At 49.3% G+C, this 16,176-nt stretch overlaps 1 protein-coding gene across 2 annotated transcripts in view; it reads right to left on the reverse strand.

Annotated features, from left to right (window-relative positions):
- TMEM132C (transmembrane protein 132C) overlaps window positions 1-16,176 on the reverse strand; it is a 354,656-nt gene that overhangs the window by 17,604 nt on the left and 320,876 nt on the right. For both annotated transcript variants that reach the window (XM_049866225.1, XM_049866224.1), the window contains exon 5: window positions 11,326-11,469. In XM_049866225.1, the coding sequence (XP_049722182.1) occupies window positions 11,326-11,469 (144 nt within the window). The remainder of the gene's footprint in view (window positions 1-11,325; window positions 11,470-16,176) is intronic.

Below are 16,176 nucleotides of genomic sequence, written 5' to 3' on the forward strand. Positions count from 1 at the left end.
ACGGCTAAAGCACTCGACTACTAGCTGGAAGGTTGGTGGTTCAAACTCACCCAGAGGTGCCTGCGAAGACAGGCCCTGGCCATCTGCTTCCGAAAGGTCACAGCCTTGAAAACCCTGTGGATCAGTTCTACTCTGCAACGCACGGGGTTGGAGTCGGCTTGATGACAACTAACAAGAACAACATATACATAAACATGTGTGTATGTGTGTCTCTGGGCGTTGTAGACAGTTAAAGCACTCGGCTGCGTAACAAAGTTTGGTGGTTCCCAGAATGCCTTGGAAGCAAGGCCTGGAGATCTACTTCCAAAAAATCAGCCATTGCAAACCCTAGGAAGAACAGTTCTGCTCTGACACACGTGGGGTCGCCACGAGTAGTAGACACAAGGCAATGGGCTGCTGGTTCAGGGTTGGGGAAGCTGCCCCATGACAGCCTCCTGCCTGAGTGGTGACCACCTGAGTCCTGGCCATCAACACCCAACTTTGGGCCAAACCCTCCCCTCCTGCTGCCAGCCCCTCGGCGGGTACCCCTAACTTTGGCACAACGTGTTCTTCTCCCCCAGCTGCCAGAGCCCAGGCTTTACATTTTAAGGCGGCCTCCGCCGCAGTTCAGCACTTCTCATTGCTAAAGTGCATTACAGCTGCTTTTCTGACACCTCTGGGAGAGAAGGAAAAAGATAAAGGTAGAGAAAAGCCAGAATAAGCAGTATTTCCAAGGCAGTTTCTACGCACTCCCTCCTTTTCTTGCCCCTTGCAGCAGGGGCCGACAGCATGCCAGAGCCAGGCAGATAAATCACACTTTATCCAGCTGACAGCGCACAGCGCTGCCAAGACCTGGAGCATCGTGTCGTTCTGGTCTCGGGACTTCCGTCCACTTGGGGCTGGTGGTGCGGCCGGGGCGGGGCCATTGGGGGGGGCGGCAGGCTGCCCACCCCACTTGGACCAGTGAGAGAGAGGCAGAGAGAGAGAAAGTGAGGAAGAGAGAGCGACAGAGAGAGAGAAAGGGAGCGGGCAGAAAGAGGGAGAGGCGGAGAGGGAGAGAGATGGAAAGAGTGAGGGAGAGATGGGGGGAGGCAGGACTGCTAAGCCCCCTTGAACAGTGGGCCCACCTGTTGGTCCTTGAGCCAACTTCAATTCATGGCGTGGAGTAGAACTGCTCCATGGGGCTTTCAATGGCTGATCTTTGGTAAGAAGATTGCCAGGCCTTTCTTCCAAGGTGTCTCTGGGTAGACTTGAACCAAGTAACCCAGCGTGTTAACCATGTGCACCCTCTAGGGACTCCAATCAGGTCCACAGGAAGGCAGCTTCCCAGACAAAAGGAAGTGCCTCATATGCATCTTAGGGACATGAGTTTGGGGCCAGACAGACTTGCATTTGATTTGGCAGATACTTCACTGCTCTAAGCCTCATTCGGAGTCCCTGGTGGTACTAACAGTTACCACACTTATCTACTAACCACGAGGTTGGAGGTTTGCGTCCACCTAGAGGTGCCTGGGAAGAAAGGCCTGGAGATCTATTTCCAAAAAATCAGCCATTGAAAGCCCTGTGGGGTACAATTCTGCCCTGACACTCACGGGGCCGTCACGAGTCCGAATCAATTCCACAGCAACGAGTTGTTGTTTTGTTGTCGTCTCCCCTCACTCTTTAAGCCAATTCTCAAGCCTGAACCATTCCATATCTGTGTGGTTTTCCCTGAAGACATAACGAGCCCTTTGGAGGCTGGTATAAAAGGCCCCACCTTATGCACCAAACCCTTGTTCTCAGGTTGCTCTCAGCAGAGGGTCACAGAGGGGTAGGAGTTATAGCATCTGGCAGGAGAAAAAGCAAGACCCAGAAGAGAACTGTTTTCCAGAATTGAAAGCTCCCTGAGGGAAAGCAGGTACCCAGATCCCAACCTAGACTTCCCTGGCCTGGGGTGCATGGATTTAGCCAGCAACTTCATCTGCACGAAGACCCTTCATCCCCAGCCACACAGACTCCAGGGCTTGCAGACCTCTGTCCCCAGTTAAGCAAATCCAGACAGAGCTCCAGTTGGCACCACTAAAATCTGACTCATAAATGCACTGTGCTGTGTTGTGCGAAAGCCTTTTATTAAAACAGTCTTCTTTGTAACTTAAGGCAGAGGGTCAGGACAACCTGCTCTTCTCTGGCCAGTGCCGTGGTTTATTTTTACCATCAACCTCTCCCAGGAATGGATGTGGCGTAGCTCTCATCTGTCCGGTCGAAGGCTCTGGGTCTGTTTCCTACAGAACTTTCGGTGATGATGGATGAGTTCTTTATGTTCCAATAGCAGTCCCCGGGTGGTGCAAACAGTTGACGTGCTCGGCTGCTAAGCGGAAGGTTGGAAGTTCAAGTTCACCCACAGGCACCTCAGAAAAAAAGGCCTGGTGATCTACTTCTGAAAGGTTAACCATCGAAAACCCTAAGGAGCATAGCTGTACTGTGACGCACGTGGAGTCGCCATGAGTTGGAGTCGACTCCACAGCGTGTGGTTTTTGCCACACGTGGCTACTGAACGGAGCCCTGGTGGTGCAACGGTTAAGCACTCAGCTGCTAACTGAAAGGTCTGCAGTTTGAACCCCCTAACTGCTCTGCGGGAGGAAGATGTGGCACTCTGCTTCTGTGAAGACTGCAGCCTTGGAAACCCGAGGGGCAGTTCTACCCTGTCCTGTAGGGTAGCTATGTGTTGGAACCGACCGGAGGGCAATGGGCGTTTTGGTCTGCTGGCCAGTGAACAGCTGAAATGTGGCTAGTGAATTTTAACTTTTATCTGATTCTGACCAATTTCAACTTAAGGAGCACACATGGCAGGTGGCCACCATACTGTGCAGCGCATTTGGGGTGAATCCCACCATCGTCTGTGAGGAAAACCCCATCCTCTTGTCCTTGCCTGAGCCCATGGGTGGCCTAAGACCATCACAGGCTCAGCGATCAGGCACAAGTGAGTTTCAATCCTGCCTCCGCCACTTATCAGCTGTGTGGCTTCAGGCAAGTCACTAAACCTGTCTGGGCCTCAGTTTCCTCATCTGTGAACTGAGGCTTACAATAGGACCACTCACATACTTGCCAGAGTGATCAACTTAAAATCCAGACCAAAATGTCCTGTAGCAACCTACTGCTTTTAGAGTAAAATGACATTCCGACCATGGTGACTCGAAGGCCCTAGACAACCTGGCCCCTGGCTACTTTTCCACCTCGCCTCTCTCTGCTCTCCTCCTCACCCCCCAGACTCCTGCCCCCCTGGCCCTTTTTCTGTTCCTTGGATGCCAGAGCTTGTATATACCCGAGGGCCTTTGCTCTCGCTGTTCCTTCTGCTCAGGAAGCTCTCAGGTCAACTGTGTGTCCTCAGAGAGGCTGCCCTGGTAACCTCTCCTTACCCTACTGCCCTATGAGGCGCTCCTCGGAGCATTTGTCAATGTCTGGAGTCATCCCGTGTATCAGGTGTGTTTACCTATTTATTTTCTGTCTCTCCTACTGTCAGTAAAGTGATAGATTCTTCCTGTTTCATCAGACAGTGACCATAACCCATTTCAGATGTCCGTGTTCAGGGCCCATACAAATAGACTTAGTGAGGTTTGCTAATTTAGGATTAAAGGTCTGTCCTCCCACTTCTCCACGTGGGTGTCATAAAACATTTCTCTCTCCCTTAACTTAGTGGAAGGGCCCTCTTTCCCCTGCTGACCACAAGACTGTCTCAGGGGTGAGGAAGGTCCTGGGGTCCAACCCATGTAAAAGAAAGCCTGCAGTTTAGACAGAATAAGGAGCTGCTGTTGGCCGTGCGTCGAGCAAATGCAATTCTGAGGGACAGAAAAGTCTATTTATATTCCAAATCTGTGGTTTATTTCTCTTTAGCCAGGGATTTAAAAAATAAAAGAATTGCTGTTTAGTCAGAGTAGGACAAACTATGTTCCACCGGGTTCTCGATGGCTGATAATTTTCAGACGGAGATAGCCAGGACCTTCTTCGGAGGGACCTCTGGGTGAACTTGAACCTCTAACCTTTTGGTTAGCAGCAGAGTGCTCAACCGTTTGCACCACTGTGGGACTCTAAGGATGGGGGCTGTTTAGTCATTTCCCACACCTATTTCTCTGGCAAACATGCAGCTGCTCGTTCCTTGGGGTGCAGGGCCTCTGTCCAGGGGAGCAGGACTTTGGGCTCTGGAGAGTAAGCAGCGTGTGCTGGGGACAACAGGAGCATGGAGTGGGATGGACATGGTGGAGACGAGGCTGAGGGACAGATCACGCAGGGCCGTGCAGGTCGTGGCAGGTTCTTGAAGAGCAGTAGGGAGCCACGGATTGCTCCTCAGGAGGGCAGTGGCTGAAAAGGCTGCCCTGGATTCTGCAGATTGCTGTGCCGACCTTGAGCTCCTTTTCTTTGGAAGCAGAGGGTGCTTGCAGACACAGACCGCCAGCATTCCTTCCAGTCCCTCGGGCAGGGGAAGCGCAGATGGAAAACCCTTCCTGCCTTGGGCAGACGTGGCCCCATCTTCCTATTGGGGTGTACCCCTACGTGGTAGTAAACCCACAGGCTCTTTAAAAACTCAGGCTACACCTGAAGATCCTGGCTGTCTCCAGAAGGCTCTCTCCTCTCTCAAGGAAATCGATAGTAAATTTGGCAGAGAGGAAGTTTAGTGCTGACAGGAGCCAACACTCAGGGAAAAGGTAGCTGCTGCCCAGGAGAGGTTATCAACCGTGTGGGGAGCTAACGGATGCACCTCAGTTACCAGGGACGGCGGACCTGCCAGGTGCCCACATGCATTGCTTTTATCTTGGCACTGAGATCCATTAGCTGGAATCGTGTCCTGGAGGTCAGACAGGCTGCACTGGAAATTCAATAAACGAACTTTCTCTAATAAGGTTTTAAATCAGGGCACCCTGGCCCCATGTGGGCAGCGCCCTCAACCTGTGGCTGAAGGAGTCCCGGGGAATGTGTGGAGGCAGTGTGGGGCCCCAGGGACAGTAGGGAGGGGCCATCTAGCATGAGTGTCTTTAGAACAAGGGGAGCCCCACAGAGGACGATGGATGAAGAGGAACAAGGTCAGCGGCCATGTTCATAGCCATTGTTCCCACACTAGGGCCACAGTGGCTCAGTGATAGAACTCTCTTCTTCCAGGCGGGGGGCCCAGGTTCCATTCCAGCCAGTGCCCCTCATGCGCAACCACCACCCCTCTGTCACTGGAGGCCTGCGTGTTGCTGTACACGGAACAGGTTTCATCAGAGCTTCCAGACTAAGACTAGGAAGAAAGCCCTGGCGATCTGCTTCTGAAAACTCAGCCAATGCAAACCCTGTGGATGACAGTGGTCTGATCTGCAACAGATCATGGGTACAGCACAGGACTGGGCAGCGTTTGTTCCATCCTGCACTGGGTCACCATGAGTCATGGTGGACTCAACTGCAGCTGACACAGTCCCCCTACTAACTGGCTCAAGTGTCCCCTCCTCAAAGAACACGCCATCCAAAGCAGCCCCGCGCACAAGTCACTCTCCAGAGTATAACCTGGTTCATGGTCCCCCTCACCGCGTGTGCTGTTCTACGTGTGTCCTCACTGTCTCCTCCTCCATCAGGACAGCACCACGTGTGCTGTTCTACGTGTCTCCTCACTGTCTCCTCCTCCATCAGGACAGCACCACGTGTGCTGTTCTACGTGTGTCCTCACTGTCTCCTCCTCCATCAGGACAGCACCACGTGTGCTGTTCTACGTGTCTCCTCACTGTCTCCTCCTCCATCAGGACAGCACCACGTGTGCTGTTCTACGTGTGTCCTCACTGTCTCCTCCTCCATCAGGACAGCACCACGTGTGCTGTTCTACGTGTGTCCTCACTGTCTCCTCCTCCATCAGGACAGCACCACGTGTGATGTTCTACGTGTGTCCTCACTGTCTCCTCCTCCATCAGGACAGCACTACGTGTGCTGTTCTACGTGTGTCCTCACTGTCTCCTCCTCCATCAGGACAGCACCACGTGTGCTGTTCTACGTGTGTCCTCACTGTCTCCTCCTCCATCAGGACAGCACCACGTGTGCTGTTCTACGTGTGTCCTCACTGTCTCCTCCTCCATCAGGACAGCACCACGTGTGATGTTCTACGTGTCTCCTCACTGTCTCCTCCTCCATCAGGACAGCACCACGTGTGCTGTTCTACGTGTGTCCTCACTGTCTCCTCCTCCATCAGGACAGCACCACGTGTGATGTTCTACGTGTCTCCTCACTGTCTCCTCCTCCATCAGGACAGCACCATGTGTGCTGTTCTACGTGTGTCCTCACTGTCTCCTCCTCCGTCAGGACAGCACCACGTGTGATGTTCTACGTGTGTCCTCACTGTCTCCTCCTCCATCAGGACAGCACCACGTGTGATGTTCTACGTGTCTCCTCACTGTCTCCTCCTCCATCAGGACAGCACCACGTGTGCTGTTCTACGTGTGTCCTCACTGTCTCCTCCTCCATCAGGACAGCACCACGTGTGATGTTCTACGTGTCTCCTCACTGTCTCCTCCTCCATCAGGACAGCACCACGTGTGCTGTTCTACGTGTGTCCTCACTGTCTCCTCCTCCGTCAGGACAGCACCACGTGTGATGTTCTACGTGTGTCCTCACTGTCTCCTCCTCCGTCAGGACAGCACCACGTGTGATGTTCTACGTGTGTCCTCACTGTCTCCTCCATCAGGACAGCACCACATGTGATGTTCTACGTGCCTCCTCACTGTCTCCTCCTCCATCAGGACAGCACCACGTGTGCTGTTCTACGTGTGTCCTCACTGTCTCCTCCTCCGTCAGGACAGCACCACGTGTGCTGTTCTACGTGTGTCCTCACTGTCTCCTCCTCCATCAGGACAGCACCACGTGTGCTGTTCTACGTGTGTCCTCACTGTCTCCTCCGTCAGGACAGCACCACGTGTGATGTTCTACGTGTCTCCTCACTGTCTCCTCCTCCATCAGGACAGCACCACGTGTGCTGTTCTACGTGTGTCCTCACTGTCTCCTCCTCCATCAGGACAGCACCACGTGTGATGTTCTACGTGTCTCCTCACTGTCTCCTCCTCCATCAGGACAGCACCACGTGTGCTGTTCTACGTGTGTCCTCACTGTCTCCTCCTCCGTCAGGACAGCACCACGTGTGATGTTCTACGTGTGTCCTCACTGTCTCCTCCATCAGGACAGCACCACATGTGATGTTCTACGTGCCTCCTCACTGTCTCCTCCTCCATCAGGACAGCACCACGTGTGCTGTTCTACGTGTGTCCTCACTGTCTCCTCCTCCATCAGGACAGCACCATGTGTGATGTTCTACGTGTGTCCTCACTGTCTCCTCCTCCATCAGGACAGCACCACGTGTGCTGTTCTACGTGTGTCCTCACTGTCTCCTCCATCAGGACAGCACCATGTGTGCTGTTCTACGTGTGTCCTCACTGTCTCCTCCTCCATCAGGACAGCACCACGTGTGATGTTCTATGTGCCTCCTCACTGTCTCCCTCTGTCAGGACAGCAGCACGTGTGATGTTCTACGTGTCTCCTCACTGTCTCCCCCTGTCAGGACAGCAGCACGTGTGATGTTCTACGTGTCTTCTCACTGTCTGCCTCCTCCGTCAGGACAGCACCACGTGTGATGTTCTACGTGTGTCCTCACTGTCTGCCTCCTCCGTCAGGATAGCACCATGTGTCATGTTCTACAGGTCTCCTCACCGTCTGCCTCCTCTGTCAGGACAGGGTCAGGTTCCCTGAGGGTGGGGATGATACACAGAACGATACACAGCAAATGGACCAATAATCTTTGTTTTATGAATCACCACCATGAATTTGGGAAAACACTGTATGCTGTCCAATCCAAGGCAGCATTCCTTATAGACCATAATTAACAAAACCACTGGCAGTCACAGTATGTCCCGTCAGTGACTGCAGGCCATATCTTTAGTGTTTTAACAAGCATGTTAGGTGCCATAGTGCCGTTGCTTGGGCACTGGAAGTGCTTGGTGGATGCTATAGTTCTCCTCCTATTATCGTTCCTGGATTGTGCTGGGTCAGTCCCGGCCCTTCCCTGGGCTTCTATCCTTCCATCTGTTAAAAGTAAATCAGCATGGATGTCAATGTCCAAGGCTTCTCCTGTTCAAATGCTACAACTCCTGTTAGCCCAAGCATTGGAATCGGTGCAGGCCCAGAGTATATGAGGCAGCTCATTTTCCAGATGCTTAGTTTTTTTTTTCAAGGTGCATCCCAAGGGGAGAAGGACGACACAGAAAGGCACAGGATGACTCCATTTCTGCAAACAGGCCATGAGAGAAAAATTCTTATTTGTGTGTGTTTAATATGCATATACACACACGTGTGTGTGCAGATAGATTTGCGGGAAAAAAGAGTCATGGTAAAAAAAAAAAAAAAAAGGCATGTGTAATACAACCCCAATCTTATAAAATCACATCTCTATGTATGGGTATATGTGGTTCAAAAAAGAGGTGTAAGAAGTGGTCCCCAAAATGCTCATGATGTTTTTCTAAGGGTGGTGGGTGCACAGGTAAATCTTTCTTAAGAGTTTTCTGGGCCACTTGCCTTGATTTTTTTTTTTTAAACTAATAGTAGACATTATTCATATAATCAGGGAAAAAATCCCCTACAATTATTGCAGTGTTTAAAAGCACACAAAAACAGATGGAACAAAATATGCAGACAGCTCATTGTTTATGGAGTCCTTCTGGGAATGGTAATCCGGCTCTAACTAGGAGGAAGCCTTAGAAAAACCCCAAATGAGGAACATTCTATTAAAAATGAAAAAAAAAAAAAGCCTGCACTCTTCAAAAATGTTCAGTGTCTTAATAGACTAGGAAAAGCTGAGGAGTGCCCCAGATTAAAGGAGCAGAGGACATGACAATTAAACGCACTACGTGATTGTCGACTGGAGCCTGTATTGTAGGACAAAATGTACCACATGCTGTTGGGTCACCTGGCGAAACTGGGAACCAGAAAGTGGATTAGACATCAAAGCTAAATGTATGTGATTATGTAAAAGAAAGTCCTTATTCTTGGGAAATGCACACTGCAGTATTAGAGAGAGATTCTTGAAGATACTCTTCCCTGTCTTTGTTTTTATCTTTTCAAGGGTGTTTTATATGATGAACATCCCTGAGAGAGACAGTGTGTCTCCTTCTGGAGCAAAGGGCAGGTATGCTTACAGTCCAGTACAATAAAGGTGGTGTTTCTCTCTAGGGAGAAGATTCAGCAGACTTACTGCCTTTTATAAAAGAGTTGTGTTCCCTAACCTCAGGGTTCTCTGTGGTGACGAAGCCCACCGCGTGTGCAGGTGTTAGGTGGTTCCCTTTGGGAAATGCAGCAAGGTAATGCTGATACTTGTCGTTTGTCTCTGACCCAGGAGTCTCATGTCGTCTTCTAGCATCAGGGAAACTGTGATGGGCTAATTTGTTACACTGCTCAAGGGGGAAATCTCAGACCCTGCAGAGTTCCTGGCAGGGCTCAGATCTGTCTAAATTCAAATCTTCATGGGCTTACTGCAGAGCAAAAAACAAGTTGCCATTAACTTGGCTCTGACTCATAGATATGAGTCAGAGTGTGTCAGAGTAGAAGTTCGATCTGTAGGGTTTTCAATGGCTGATACTTTGGAAGTAGACTGCCAGGCCTTTCTTCTGAGGTGCATACAGATGGACTCCAACTTCCAACCTTTCAATTAGCAGTTGAGCATGTTAAGTGTTTATGCCACCCAGGGACACAGTAGGCACTTCTTAATGCCGTTCCCTTCCAGTTCCTTCTCTCCATGGCATGCCGAGCTGTACCAACAAGCTCTGGAAGCATCATTGACCCCACTGAACCCAAGTCAGAGGCTGAGTCTGGCTGGTCGGGATTGAGCCCACGGAGCCCTCCTGCTGGGATACCATTCCCTGCTCCTGCCAACTTGGGACTTCACACTGCTTTGTCAAGAGCCAGGGTATCAGCGTGGGTTCATTTCAGGAGGCAATTTCAGTTTGGATTTGCTCGTTTCCCTAAAGACACGGATTATATTCCTGGAGATACTGGTAATAGCCTCCATGTCAAAGTCTTTCAAGAGCAGCTGAGGGAAGCTGTGTATAAAACTGTGAGGAATTCTGTTTCTGGGTTTCGTTTCCCTTGGTCTTTGCAGGCTAAAGGATGGACTCCCTGCCCACCTAGGGAAATAGTCAGTGCTGGAGGTGTCCTTTCAAAGGGTCACGTTTATCAAGGGTCCTGGCTTTCAGGGAAATTACAAATCAGTGGTAAAGGCCAATGATCACAAGGACCCGGTGTGTGGCAGCGAGGGTGAGGGCCGGCCCTGGACCCAAACCATGTGCCTCTCCCTCCTGGCCAAAGTTACTTTCCAGCCACCAGAAGGTGGGGTGTTCATCTAACCAGAATCGGAGCAGGGCTCTGTTAGAGCAGGGCTCTCAACTGGGGGTGATTTCCCCCCCAGGGAACATCTGACAATCTCTGGAGACATTTTTGGCTGTCACAGCTCGGGGGGCACTACCAGTATCTGGTTGGTAGAAACCAAGGATGCTGCGAAACATCCTACAACGCTCAGAACGGCCCCCATAACACCTAGCCCAAACTGTCAACAGTGCCGAGCGTGAGAAGCCGTGCCTTAGACTTCAGATCTGTGCAAGCAGCCGCCACTCATGGCTGCCGAGCACCTGACGTGGGGGTAGTCCAAACTGACATGTGCCGTCAGTGACAAATACACCCCAGATTTCAAAGGCTTACTGTGAAAAAAACGTAAAAGACCTTTAATAACTTTTATATTGATTACATGTTGAAATGTGATCAATATTGTTGGCATTTTGATATGTTGATATTTTGGCTTAGAAATAAAATAACATTAAAATGAATTATACATGTTTATTTTTGCTGTTTGGAATGTGGCTACAAGAAAATTTGGAAGCACCTATACAGGGTTGCTATGAGCCGGAATCGACTCGAGGGCACTGGGTTTGGTTTGGTTTTGATGTGGCAGGAGATTATATTCCTGTTGGGCGGTGTGATTGAGAACGGCATCCCCGACCTCCTTCCTATAGAGCACTCGGGGTCTGCCCCATGTGAGCGGCACCTGTGGTTCGGTGGTAGAACTCTCTGCTTCCATGTCACCCGTTTATACCACCTGCCTCACTGCCTTAGGCATTTGGGGTCTGACTCCGGTCAATGTATAATTGACTAAAGCTTGGCTGGCATGGAACCAAAAAACAAAAAAGAAATGGAAACAGAAGAGTTTAGTGAATCAACCAGAAGCAGGGCATACGTAAAAAACGGTTAGATATCTTATCTCCGCGGGCTGAGCAATCCTGCTGGCTGGGTAACCCTGCTGGCTGAGGAGTCACCTACCTTGACGGTGTCCTCATCAGTGGACGTGCACTCCACCGACTCCGAGATGTCCGTCACGGCGCTATTCTCCTCCACGGAGACCACCTTGATGGGCATGGCCACTGTCCTTCCCGTGAGGATGGCTGTGTTCAGGATTTCAGTGTCCTGCCGAGAGAACCAGACACACCTGTGCTGAGGAAGCGATTCCACTCTGTTGGAAACAAGACGATTTTGGAGGAGCCTTTTCTCAAGTTGGATGCCAGGGTGTCCTCTTGTTTGAACTTAGCACTTAACCTTACGAACTTGGGTGAAAGGGGCAATTTCCCAAGAATGTTTAACGATTTAGTTTCAGTTTAGGGTCAACAATCAAAAATAGCATTTTTCTCTATTGCAGAGACCAAGTAGATGTTACACGTCAGTTAGGTAGGTTTTGGCTGTAAGCAACAGAACGTAACTCTGGCTAGTTTGAGCAAAAAGGTCCACGGGAGGCTGAATGGTTCCCCTCGCCCCCAAAGATGTCCTTGTGCAAATCCTTGGAATCTAAGAATATGTTATCTTACGTGGTAAAAGGGGCTTTGCAGACGTGATTAAGGATCAGAGGGAGAGCCACAAGGGTCAGAGGGAGAGGAGGTGTGAGGATGGAAGCAAAGGCTGGACTGATGTGGCCACGAGCCAAGAGATAAGGCAGCCTCTAGAAGCTGGAAAAGGCAAGGAACTGAAAGACCCTGGAGCCTTTGGAAAGAACCAGCCCTGCCAACACGTTGATTGTGGCCCTGTAAGACACATTTCAGATTTCTGACCTCCAGAATGGTAAGAAAATTAATTTGTGGTAGTTTTTTTTTTTTTGCAGCAGCAGCCATAGAAAATTGATACAGTTACTTTTGAGACAGAACTTAGGTCACTCACAGAATCAAAGGAGAAGTTGAACAAGACCTTGGAAAGAGGGCCAGACAACCTTCCAAGATGTTGAAAGCAGGTAATAATGGCAGCCTTTCCAGAGTGAGATGGGATGGAAGATTCCAGCGTTTCTGTCCCTGAGTCACTCTGCTAAGGCTTTACATTTTCTGGAGGGAGATCTGACTGGTCTAGCTTGGGTCAAGGAGGGACAATTTGGCTGACAGTCATATCAAGACTCATTCCAATGAGGGAAAGACAGTTTAAAAAATCAGAACCATGTTATCAGAAGAATATAGAATGGATGGAGCCTGCCAGGCAACAACAGAACTTCACTACGAGACCAATGAGTCACGCAATTTTTATCCCCGACACCCACCATCACTGCATTTTAGCAACGGACACTCGGCCACTAGGGCTTCATTATGCAGACTCTTAACAAAATCAGACTGTCATCCTATGTCGCCCCATGGGAGCCATCCCACTGCAGTCTTAGGGGACTTTGTCTTGTCCTGTCCATACTGATTTCATGCAAAATTATCAGCATCTCACTTCCCATACTTGTTGTGATTTGCAAAATGATGATACAAAGGGTGTTTACCTTTTCTTTTGAGTGTGTGGAATACTGCTGCTTGCACTTTTGCAGTCCTTCTCTTTATGGTCAAATGAAGATGAAAAAGGCCACGTGTCTTCGGAACCTCTTGACACCTTTTACCTTTGGGCTAATTGCTCCCTAGATCTCTCTCCAGAAACACTGCTCCAGTGTGAAGCAGGAAATGTAAGGAAAGAGATTTTCTGCGTTCTTTGTCCAGGGAAGCAATTGGCACAAATATGACCCCTTCTGGAAGAGCCATCAGTCATACAGAGAGCCCCAGCCTCCTCCCTGGTGCCTGTGCCCACCAGCCCCAGTGAACTGTCTGCCGGGCCTGGGTCCCCAGGATTCCTGAAGCAGGGCTGCCATCTCAGCGGCTCACACAACGGCTGTTACAGATGCTAAGAATACAACAGACATTCCCCAAGTCCATTTCCAGGTTCATTACAGGTAATGGGTTCAGAGTTGAGTCTTTATATTTCCGTCTCAGGATAGCCCTTGGCTACTGGCTTCATTAAAGCAGCAAACACCCTCATGGACTAATTACGGTTAGTTTTTTAATGGGTGATGCGGTTTCACTCACCCTCCCTCCACGAAGACACACACACACACACACACACACACACACACACACTCTCCTCTGCCTCCACTCCCCATCCCTAAACTACATTCCAGCAAGACTAAGGCTGGCTGGCTATTAGATTTTTTTTCATTGCTATTGTTGTTGTTGTTGGGTGCTATCACGTTGGTTCCGACTCATAACGACTCTGTGTACTACAGAATGAAACACTGTGCCATCCTCACAGTCGTTGTTATGCTTGATGCCATTGCTGCAGCCACTGTGTCAAACCATCTCGTTCAGGGTCTTCCTCTTTTTCACTGACCCTGTTACTTCACCAAGCATAATGTCCTTCTCCAGGGACTGGTCCCTCCTGATAAGATTTTTTTATTGGCCAATATCAATTTCAGGAGCACAGAATAAACAGCCATAAAAACACCCAATGGTTGAAGGGAACATTGGCCTCCAAGACAAACTGGCTAAGATACATAGGAGAATATCTCTTTATTTAAAAGCTTCTTTCCCAACTGACAATTTTGGTGAGTGTTAATTGCTTGTTGGGTATAGGAATTCTGCAGTCCTGGATTCTAGTCTGTGCTTTGCCATGGACTTACCGTATAACCTTGATCATATAGCTTACTTTCTTGGAGTCTCAAGTTCCTCCTTTTAAAAATTAGGATCCTTGAGGCCGTCAAATCTGAGACATCCATGAAGACTCAACAGTCCTTTTGCAAATCCTATTGTGCACCTAGCACATTCTTGTCATGGGATTGTAGTTAAGGCCAATTCCCAGGGACATGTTTTTTAAGCTGGGTTCTCTAGAGGAGCAAAGCCAGTGAAACGTGGAGAAAGAGAGAGAGAGATTTAGTTCAAAGAAGTGGCTCACAAAGTTGTGGAGGCTGTCAAATTCCCAAATCTGTTAGTCAGGCGTCAGGCTGGGGGTTCTGCTGACTCACGCGGTTGCAGGGGCTGACAAACCCAAAATCAGCAGGTGGGGTAGCAGGCTACTGGTTCACATCCGAAGAACCGGAGGTCAGATGGATGCAGGATCCGGAGCAAGCAAACAAGCAAGCCAGTGAGCCAGTGAGAGACGGCCTTACTGAAATGTGCATTTATATACTGGAAGCAGGCCACACTCCCAAGGAAACTCCTTTTCAGCTGACTGGCGGCTCATAGCAGATCTCATCATGGAGTAGATCAGATTATATCAGGTCTGATCATGGAGGTGACCATAATATATTAGATCTCATTGTGGAGGTGACTGAATTTTGGAAGAACAATCAGTCCAGTGTCTGTCAAACCACGGAGAAACATAGCCTAGCCAAGCTGCCATATAACATTGGCCACCACAGATGCCTAGCACAGTATTTGAGCGCATAACCCAATGCTGTTTTCTGAAATGGACCCAAACCCAGCTGGGCAGGAGATCCCTATTGTGTGGGGGCTAGCCCGGAGCAGATGCTGTCAGCTAGGCCCTGTCACTTGGTGCTGCTCTGGAGGAGGTCCAGGCTGCAGGCTGTCTTCACTCGGACAACCTCTGAGCATCTCAGAAGGCAGTCTCCTTCTGAAAGCTCAAGGTGTGTGCTTCTGTCGCTCCAGAAGATTTTAAAAAACGCTTCTCAGTGCTGTTCTGGAGCCTCGTGGAACACCACTAAGGCACGGCTACTACCTGGGAGCTTTTTGCATTGTTAAAATTGCTCTCCTCTCCTTCTACTCTTTCTTCTGTCCCTCCACCCCCTTTTCCATCATAAATCAGAGACCTGTTCTGATTAATTGAAAAGAGTCAATAAAATAAAGTACTTTAAATCGCTGTCATTTCAAATTTGAAAAAAGCCCAAGGTTCCTGTGAAAACAAGCCTTTTTGTTTGATTTGCCCTCATAAATGTAAATGTAAAACCACACAGTAAACTACACAGTGGTTTAAAACCAGGAAAGGTGTGCATCATCCTTTCACCATACTTATTCAATCTGTATGCTGAGCAAATACCCTGAGAAGCTGGACTACATGAAGGCGAATGCGGCATCAGGATTGAATGAAGGCTCATTAACAACCTGCGTGATGCAGATGACACAACCTTGCTTGCTGAAAGTGAAGAGGACTTGAAGCACTAACTAATGAAGGTCAAAGACCACAGCCTTCAGTATGGATTGCACCTGAACACAAAGAAAACAAAAGTCCTCACAACTGGACCAATGAGCAACATCATGATAAACAGAGAAAAGACCGAAATTGTCAAGGACTTCATTTTACTTGGATCCACAATCAACACTCATGGAAGCAACCGTCAAGAAACCAAAAGACTCCTTGCACTGGGCAAATCTGCTGGAAAACACCTCTTTAAAGAGTTAAAAAGCAAAGATGTCACTTTAAGGATTAAGGTGCCCCTGACCTAACCCATGGCGTTTTCAATCACCTCATAGGCATGCGAAAGCTGGACAATGAATAAAGAAGACTGAAGAAGAATTGATGCCTTTGAATTGTGGTGTTGGTGAAGAAGATTGAATATCCCATGGACTGCCAACAAAACTAACAAATCTGTCTTGGAAGAAGTACCATCAGAATGCTCTTTAGAAGCAAGGGTGGCGAGATTACATCTCACATACTTTGGGCATGTTACCAGGAGCGACCAGTCCCTGGAGAAGAACATCATGCTAGGTAAAGTAGAGGGTCAGTGAAAAAGAAGACCCTCAACGAGATGGACTGACAGTGTCTGCAGCAATGGGCTCAAGGACAGCAATGATTGTGAGGATGGTGCAGGACCAGGCAGTGTTTCGTTCTGTTCTACATAGGTCACTATGAGCGGGAACTGACTCGATGACACCTAAC

This window comes from Elephas maximus, chromosome 22 (genome assembly GCF_024166365.1).
Source record: "Elephas maximus indicus isolate mEleMax1 chromosome 22, mEleMax1 primary haplotype, whole genome shotgun sequence".
Taxonomy (NCBI): Eukaryota; Metazoa; Chordata; class Mammalia; order Proboscidea; family Elephantidae; genus Elephas; species Elephas maximus.